Source organism: Camellia sinensis, chromosome 8, assembly GCF_055761805.1.
Source record: "Camellia sinensis isolate YWXY chromosome 8, ASM5576180v1, whole genome shotgun sequence".
NCBI lineage: Eukaryota > Viridiplantae > Streptophyta > Magnoliopsida > Ericales > Theaceae > Camellia > Camellia sinensis.
This window is the reverse complement of record NC_138968.1, coordinates 34,453,182-34,463,170: the sequence shown is the minus strand read 5'-3', so window position 1 is coordinate 34,463,170 and position 9,989 is coordinate 34,453,182. Positions and strand designations below refer to the sequence as shown.

Here is a 9,989-nt window from a genome sequence, read left to right as displayed (position 1 = left end):
TTCTAGAACCAAAACTTCTTGTTTCAGAAGGCGAATATATCAAATTTGATCAACTATTAACGAGTAATACTAATGTGGTCAGATTTGGTCAAGGAGATGCAGAAATAGTACTTCAAGATTCATTACGTGTTCAAGGCATTTTGTTCTTGTTAGCATTTGTTGTTTTGGCACAAATTTTATACATGTTCTTGCTAATTTCTCCATAAAAAGTAAGAAAAATGAATAGCTTTGATTAATTTCATTATTAAACAATATATTTAAAAAAATAATTGTGTATAAACACATGATCGAACATATTAAAAGACATGATCACAGACCAGCAACAAATGGCACTCCGGTGGCTGGCAACCATGCCCGGCCAGTAATCAAGTTTGTAACAGTGAATTGCGACGCAACATTTGCACTTCTTATAACATGATAACCTGGCCATTTTACTCTGTTTCTGGTGGAAGAACCTGGCCCAATATTCATATATTCTCCATAATACAAAGTACTCTGAGCGAAATTAGTGTTTTCCCATGCCATCCAACCCGCCGGATTCACCAAACTATCAAGATAGGTTTTAAGAAAAATAGTTCGAGAGTATTGTTCCCATGGTCGTCCCAAGTACGTGTTGAATGACCTAACCACAGGGCTAAGGTCAGGAGCGGCCATGACTCGTGAGTTCTGGATTGAAATGCCAGTGTTTTGGAAAGGCTCATATCTTCCTTGAGCAGTTATTACATTCTCTTGTCCCCATAAGGGCTTTCTTACATAGATCATGCAATTTTGAAACACTACTGCAGCATTCCCAAAGATAAAATCGATAGTGCCATATATGTAACAAAATTTGAAGAACTGTCGTTGAGCAAAGACGAAGAGAGTGTCTTGGTAGCCTTCAATTCCACATAAATAAAAGACTGAGAGATCTGATGCAGATCGAAGAGCCACAGCTTGACCACCTTGTGGCCCAGCTGTGTTGCGAAATGTAATACCGCGAGCAATGAATCCAACACCGTCAACCCCTAAGGAATCATGCATGTTTGTAGAAAATTAGTGTTATACAAACAAATAAAACCTACAAAAATGATGTGATTGATATCATGTTATTTTAGTTCTGCGTGTTCTGCAAAGAAGTGGAGGAAAGTATTAACCATGTATTACTTCATTGCCCTTTTGTGTGGTTGATATAGTCTTACTTTGTCAGATGGTGGGGGCTGCAATGGGCTTCACCAGGTTCAGTACAGAGTATCCTACAGTGGTGGTCTGGATATAGACTGAGGCAGCTAGAAAAGAAGTTGTAGAGTGTAATCTCATTTGCTATTTTCTGGTCTATCTGGAAACAGAGGAATGACTGTGTGTTTAATGGGGTGGAGCCCAATTTTGTAGTTCTGTGTGAAACCATTAAGGTGCGAATTGCCTTGTAGGTTAAGTCCTCAGTTCCGGCTTTGAATTACTCTGTCCATGATTTGGTGCATAATCTGTTCCAAGTTAGAAGGTACTTGGCTTAGGAGTTTCAGCAGCAGCTTTGGTGGTTTTATGCAGCACAACAGGTTATCAGTAACAGGTTATTAGCACATCAGGTTTTGGTGCATAAAGCAGAGGAGATGTCATTGATTGACTGCTTCGTGATTATCAGCACATCAGGTTCTGGTTTTTTGTTGTGAAGTTTTGTGGCTGCTTAGTCTTAGTGACTAATAAGAGGGTGTTTGCTTTGCTGATGTGATAGTCTTGGTGATTATGGTGACTAATTTGTTGTTAGTCTGCTGTTAGACTTGGTGCTCTTCTGCTGCTATACTGATGGCTAAGAAGTTGGGCTACTGAATGGAAGGTTGCTTGTTGTTTTGAATGTTTGGTTAATTTGAATGGAGATTGTGGTAGCAGGGTTATAGGTCTATTTTGAATGGAGTTATTTGTCTTGCTGTTGTGCTAGTTTTTGCTGACGTTTGCACTGGTTTCTGGTATTTGCTGAGATTAATCCATTGGTTCCTCAATCATATTTCTGGTTTTTTGTTTTGTTGATCTTGCACTAGTTTTTCCTAAGTTTTGTAGGATTGGATTGCTTAGCAGTGGTTGCAACTTATGGGTGTTTTTGCTAGTTGTTGTTTACTGGGCTGATGTTGAGAACTGGCGTAGTTTTGGTGGACTGCTGCTGTGTAGTTTTGTTAGACTGTTTGTTGGTTTTCTTTTCTTTTGCTCTATTTGTTGGTCTCTCACTAACTAGGAGGTTGGAGCTTGATCGAGCTCCAAACTCTTCTTTATTGATGTAATTTTTCATATTTTATATGTGTTTCATCAATAAAGTCCTTTTTTGCCGATCAAAAAAAAAGAAATTATTTTAGTTGATTATAGGTGTCTTAAATAAGAAACTGTGGGAAAAGTTGGTATTGAATGATGTCAAAGCTAAATTTTGGTAACTTAGTATAAAAAATTAATACCATAATTTAGTATTATTATTTCAATGATGCAACTAATATTTCTTATATTCATTCATAAAATAAATTTAAATGTCATTGGCAAATTTCCCATCATAAAATATAGAACAGCTTTTCGACATGCACAATATTGGTACAAAAACAGAAGAGAGTAGAGTATGCAAAATAAACTAAACACAAAATAAATACAAAATATATATGAATGAACAAAAGTTTGACATAATTTTTTGATAAAATTCATTTTTAAAAAGCATCTTAATCATCATATATAATTTCAATTTCTGTACTTCTAAACTTGTTAAAGATTTATATATTTGGTGACTTTTTCATTGAGGGTAGTGTTTTTATAAAGCCTAGAGAACATAACAAGACATTGACCTTAATTTGTAATAGACATGGTGTTGGGTAGCTTTAAATGGAGGTATTTGTTTAAAGTAAAACTTGTGTACAGCTAGGACAATAATACTAAAAGTTACAACTTTCAACACCATTGCTTTAAAAATCAATCTGGTGGGTTGTCTGGCCTCAGATGTGTTGTTTTTTAACTAGCTAGCCATCAATTTTGAGAACTTCATGTGCTATATCATTGAGTGTCATTCTTGGGTTAAGCAACCCTTAATACGATATTAAAAATTCTTTTATGAAAAGTAGTGCTTCATAAATTGAACTCTCAATAGAACTTTTCATATGCGATTTATTTTTCTCCCATTTCTTTAGAAGGAAGAACTATCTTTGTCTTTTAACTTCCAAAACGTCCTTACCCAATCATTTCCGGCTATGAAAGTTCTGTCTAGAGAACATTTTTCCTAAATTTAAAAAAAAAAAATACTTTCGTTTCCGTTAGATTGTAGTATGCTGTTAGTGATTCCGCTGTCTGTTGGTAGTATGCTGTTAGTGGCTAAGAACCTGAACTAATCTGTTAGTTGTCTGCAATCTGTCAGTTATCTATTGGTAGTCTGCTGCCGTCGGAGGTTCAAGTGGAAGCCATTATGTTGTTCTGCTAATTGTTGTTCTGTTGTCCTTTCTTTGCTTGTTGTTGGTGTTTCACCGATTGGAGTTTAGAGCTTTAGTTAACTCCAAGTTTTTCTTTATTGATGTTACTTATCATATTTTGTATGTTCCCATCAATAAAGATTTTATTTACTAATTAAAAAAAAAAAAAAAAAGATTGGACGCCAGAATGACAACGAGGCAAGACAGGGCAAGGTTAGACTTGTTATGTCCCGTCCCCATTATGTTCCTTTTGGGACGAGAGCAGGGCAAAAAAAAATTAGGAATGTTGTAGGGGTGTAACTAGAGCGGGGAGGTGGCAGGGTAATAATTATCACCCTAAATAAAGAGGGTATACTAATATAATTATAAGTAATAGAGATAAAAAATATTAAAAAAAAATGTTTACATTTATTATATTTAACAAAGCAAATTCTATATCTATATATATATACATAAAAGGGTATTTAATTAATTAATAAAATTAGGACTGGGTGGGCAAAACAGATTTCGGGAAGCAAATTTCATCCCTTCCTATTTTCGTATTGGGATAGAAAAAATTTGCACGGAATAAGACGAGGGATAAGAGGTCAAGGGAGGACAAATTGGCATCCCAATTTGGATGGAACAATGTTGGAGATTTGAGGCACATATGGTTGAATCAAAATAACACAAAGTGCCTTTTCTATTTATTTAAATTTTAACCCTAATTTTAATGTAAATTATAGTCATAGAGAAGCAAAGCAGCAAGTTTAGGGAGAGGAATTCCTAAGCAGTAAGTTCAAGCAGCAAGTTTAGTTATGATACTTTTTGTATTTTCCTCCTTTATTGATGTATTATGTTACTTGTTTTTGCTCATCTCATCAATAAAGTTTCTCTTTCTTTGCTGATAAAAAAAAAAAGCAGCAAGTTTAGGGAGAGGACTTCGTTACCAAAAGTAGCACAGCTGTAAATTGTGTACCCATTCGCAACACTCCGGCTGCCTGTAATTATCGTTTTTCTCAACCCATCTCCGACCAACGTTATCTTGTTCATAGTGTTGGTAATCTCAACGTTCTCACTATAAACACCTCTCTTCACATATATAGTTATCCTCGCTTTCCCAATCCTCTTCGACACCGCATAGTTAATTGCTTCCTGAATAGATCTAAAATTTCCCGACCCATCTTGAGCAACAATGTAATTAGCACGCAAAGCCAACGACGAATACTGTAACAACTTTCTCTCGCCAGCCGAAACCCAACTCGGCCAATCACCTACAGTTTCTTGCTGGCCAAGCAAACCCCCATTGATGGCCAAACTGTTGCTAATTAGCTCCGAAACATTATTAGCCACCATACGCGAAATGAAGCTTGATACGTTCAGCTCAAGCGACCCTTTTTGGCAAGTTTGATAATTGGTTAGTGCGGTGCTAAGCCAAGTTTGAGCATCGAAATCGCTACAACTCTTGTTCGTCGTTAACCCTTGTAAGGTTCGGTTGAGTTGGAAAACTGTGTCGTCGAGCAGTTTTGAACAGTCTCTCCATACGAGCTTTTCGTGCATGGTACGAAAATGGTGACCTAGAGCCATTGAGTGACCGAGAGCACGATGGGCTCGATCCATAGCTACTTTGACCGCCATTGTTCTAAACTCGGCTGTGCAGTTCGGTGAAAAATAGTTCGAGCTACGTCTCATGTAGACCTTGCAGGGTTCGGGGTGTGGTGTGGTGTTGCACCAGTAGTCGATGTCACGGCCGGTGGTGCCAGGAGGTTGGGCTAGTGGGGCTTGAGAGGAAGAAGAAGAGAAGGATATGAATAGCAAGATCAAGCCTAGACCTAGCTTCATAGCCATTACATATGTATGTTTTATTTTTCTAGGTCTTGGTTTGATTTGGGTTTTTGAGGTGTATTAAAATAATATTTTTATATACACAAACTCTTTGTTTGGAATATTAGCTATTTTAGTTAGTTACTTAACTTTCTGCTCATTTTAATTTAGTTAAAATAGTTGTATTTAAAAAGTTGATTAACTTTTTTTTATCAAAAGTATTAGAGATTCCAAAAGTTATATCAAATATCTCACATAGGTGTGGGACTCACATAAGACTCACATGATGTGAGTTTCACACCCATGTGAAACATTTGATAGAAATTTTGATACAATTTTTGGAGTCTACAGCATTACTCTTTTTTTTATAGTTGATTTAATAGTTGTGAGAGAAAAAACGAAATGATTATGAATTGAATTTGATATTTTATCTTACTGACTATATTTTAATTTATTTTATTTTTTAATAGATTATTTTAACCAAACTCTCGTTTTAAATAAAGCCAGAATCAAGCATGTAATCACATGATTGGGAGTACTATAAAAGATCACGAGATTGTGAGATTTACACCCGTATGACGATTCTGAAACATTTTTCTTTGTGTTATGTGGTTTTTTTTTGGCATGAAATAGCTTGGATGTGTTAAAAGTATCAAATTTTATTGATCGAGAAAAATTATCTCACGTTTTTACCCCTAATCTGTTCATGTGATAGAAATTGATTGGTGTAGTGTGAAATCTTAATAAAAAAAATTAATATGAGTCACAGATGGAGATTTCTATTAAAAAAATTGAGATAAAATTTCTCAATTTGTAATATTACTAGTAAAAGTGAGAAACTTGCAGCTCTTGATTGGGAGCTGATGGGGGCTCACCAAGCAATTTTCAATCAGGGGTTGACTGCCAATTTTAACCTGAATTTGGTTTCAATTTAAAATTTTATGATAGAATTACTGTTTACTAAATTACTAAAGCTAGTTGCTTAAAAAAAAATTAATGATTTGTCTACCGAATTTGTTTAGTCCGAATTCATCCAAATGAGTCACTTTCCCTGAAGAAACTCATTCAGACGAATCTGGACTAAACAAATTTAGTGGATGTAGAGGTACTATAAAAAAAAATATTGTTATTAATTTTATCTAGAATTAAATGTTTAGAATGTTGTTGTATGCAATAATCTGTTAACAAGTTGAATTTGTATAAAAATTAATATTCATTTATAGTATTTCATTAAAAATTAAGAAGTCCATCATTATAATAGTCTTTGTTATATCATTAATGGTAGTGTTACATGCACCAATTAGTATATTAACCAGTGTACCTACACTAGTTATGATATTGGCCCTGTTTGGTAGAGCTGTGGGAAAGTGCTTATAGCTTGTGCCTTAACAGCTTATAGCTTATAACTATGAACATAAGTTGATTTCTAATTTATAAATTAAGCCTCTCCTGTCCCACTCAAAGAATAAGCTGATTTCTGACTTACACAAAGCTATAAGCTGCATTGTTAAGTTAAACCAAACACATCAAAATAGCTTAAATTAAGCTGAAAGCTGAAATAAGCAGCTTTTAAGCTGCACCAAACAGACACATTATTATTGACCTCACTCATTAATCACATTATAAATTTCAAAAACCTCTTAAATTATGTCACATCATCAATTGGTATACTAGTTAGTATATCAATTGGTACATATAGTAATTTTTTCATTAAATATAGAAAAATATTTATATCATTAAATATGGAAAATTAATGGCCCATTTATAGTATTTCATTAAAAATCAAGAAGTCCATCATTATAATAGTTTTTGCTATATCATTAAGTGTTGGTTTGGGATGTTCTAAAAAAGTGTACTTTTTGACTTATTGGCTTATATGGGTTGGGTTTAATGTGATGTGTTAGAGAGGTGATGTGATTTAAATAAGATGATGTGATTTAAATAGGATAGTGACTTTTTGACTTTTTGTATTATTTAGGTCATGCCAAACTTGGCCTAAATATAGAAAAATAATTACAAGTATAAGAAATATTTATATCATTAAATAGACTACTAATCTAAAATAATTAGAAAGTCAATAAAGTCTAACACAATCAATATACCAAATCTACCAACCAGATAAATCATCACCACATTGCCCATAATAGAGAGAAAGAAGCAATCACAATTATCACCACAACCCCCATAATGGAGAAGAAAGAAACAACCACCACTACTAGAAAACAGGGCTTTTGAGTCGGCAGCGTGCCGTCGCAAATAGCGTATTTGCCGACGCAAAAACTTTTTGCGACGGCAACTCAAGGGACAAAAATGGTGGGGTCGCAAAAAGTTTTTGAGTCGGCAATCTGCCGACGCAAAAAGTTTTAATTTTTTGAGACGGTAGATTGCCGACTCAAAAAGTGGTTAAATGTTTTAAAAAATTTAACTCATAATTTTCTCATTGAGGCTCCCAAGTTTTGAACACACACCATTTGGACAATTTGACCCGAGGTCACCGCACTAAATCCACTTCACCACCATACCTCTTTCAGATATTGAATGAGATATATATTATTTATAATATATACACTCAATATTAATATAAAAGTATATATATAAATAAATATATTTATTAAATATAATCAAGTAAATATATATATATCTTGGCTATAAATTTTTTTTTTTTTTGCTACGGCATCAGTTGCCGACACAAAAAGGTCTAATTTTTTGCATCGGCACAAATTTGCCGACGCAAAAGGTCTATGCCGACTTAAAAGGTCTATCTTTTGCGTCGGTAAATTCAACCGACTCAAATAATGCTATCAAATATTAATTTTTTGTGTCGGCCAACGGTGCCGACGTTAAAGGTTTGGTATTTGAGTCGGTAACTCTGTGCCGTCTCAAAAAGGCTACCTTTTGTGACAGTAAAATTTGCCGACTCAAAAAACCGACTCAAAAGGCCCTTTCTTTAGTAGTGCACTATAAAGGGTGCAAGGGTCCTCTATCTCTAAATAACTCTATCCCATTGTCCCAATTCATTCACTGCCATTGGATCATATGAGAATTTCAAGATGTGAAAATCCGAAGATATATCCAATAGTTGTAAGTGAATTGGGATAGGGAGACAAAGTTATTTGGGAATAGAAGATCCTATTACCTACGAAAAGTATCAAATTCCTCTTCATAAGAATTGAAACCGATATCTCACACCATAAAAAATGTTACACAATTATTAGACCAAATGCCTTAGTCGTCTTTGCTGCATCATTTTATATGAGTGTTTCTTATAAAAAATTTGTAGGTTTAACATTATTTTAAAAATAATTAGAAATTGATTTTTTTTTTTTATTCTTTATTAGTATGGGAAGAATAGGAAATAAAAATTGCAAGTCGAATATTGGCATCTCTCATAAAAAGAGTGAGTCATCCACCAGCCAATACCTTTATAACAAAATGTCGTTTAGGATAAATTATGCTGATTGAGATTTGAAAAAACGGACACTAAACTTTATAAATTTGACCTAATTACAGCCTCCCTCCCTTTTATATATATATATATATATAAACTAAAGTTAGTGCAAATGGTGTGTGGACACAGTGATAAATCGGGCAAAATATTAATTTTAATATAAAAGCAATAATAACGTTATTTTTCATCTATATGATTAACAAATTACTAATAAAAAGAAATTAAATGTTACGAGAATTAACATTTTAACACAGCTCAATGTTATTATGCTAATGTTGTGGGGCTCAATGTATTTTTTTGTAAATTTCATAGCAAGTTGGTGTAATTTACTATAACAATTATGTAATTAAAATGTTATATACCATTATAATATTTTATCAATAGTCTTTATTTCTTACATGATTTCTTATGTCGCATAATAAGGTTTGGCATTTGGTAAATATGATACGTCACACATATACATGATATGTATTAATAAGGGGTTATTTGGGATATCTTAATAAGGGTATTTTTTGTTTTTTTAGATTAAAAAGTTAAGGTTGAAAATATGAATGCTTAAATTAACTTTTTGACTTCTTATATAAAAATATGTATTAAAAAATTGTATAAATTAATGTGTAGGGAAAAATTAATATTTAGAGTTGTGTAGTCGTAATTGTTGACTTTTGATGAATAGTGATAACTTTTTAACTTTTTGAGTAATTTTTTGACTTTTTAACTTTTTTGAGACTTTCCAAACTTGGCCTAAACACATATTAAAAATAAATAAAATAATAAATAATTTTTTTAAATGATATAAAACAGATGGATATGACGCAATAAGTTGATTTTTATGTACATTGGATGCCAAGTTGTAATTTTTAATTAGTTATTGAGTTTAAGTGCATTGACTATCAAAGTGCATCAAAAGCTACGATCCGTCCTTTCAATCGAAGTTCAAACACCGTTAATTGTTGATAATGCATGTGCATGCTTGCTAGTTTGGGTAAAACTACTAAGAAAAATAATAACAAATAAATCATACTAATTTCTTCAAATTTTTTTTAAAAAATATAAAAAAATAAAAATAAAAACATATTAATATAATTATATTGACTATTCTTAATATTTTAATTGACTTAACATTTAATTTTTTCAATCAATAATAATAATAACAATAATAATAATAATAATAATAATAATAATAATTGTCATCTCTTTTCCAACACCATATATATTAGTTGAAATTAGTTTAATCTTACTATAAGGGATAATAAATTATGTCAAACTTCTGAACTTTAGTGTATTTTTTTCAAATTTTAAAAGAGATCAACATAATTTATTCATTATAA

The 9,989-nt window shown here is 32.7% G+C and overlaps 1 protein-coding gene across 1 annotated transcript; it reads right to left on the bottom strand.

Annotated features, from left to right (window-relative positions):
* Positions 1–309: 309 nt before the first annotated feature.
* On the bottom strand, positions 310–5,093 carry LOC114266860 (putative pectinesterase/pectinesterase inhibitor 60). Its single transcript, XM_028207785.2, has 2 exons — positions 4,337–5,093; positions 310–1,004 (listed from the first exon to the last, which is right to left on the bottom strand). The coding sequence occupies exons 1-2, from the start codon at positions 5,076–5,078 to the stop codon at positions 310–312; spliced, it is 1,437 nt and encodes a 478-aa protein (XP_028063586.2). The 5' UTR covers positions 5,079–5,093.
* Between the last annotated feature and the right edge of the window lie 4,896 nt (positions 5,094–9,989).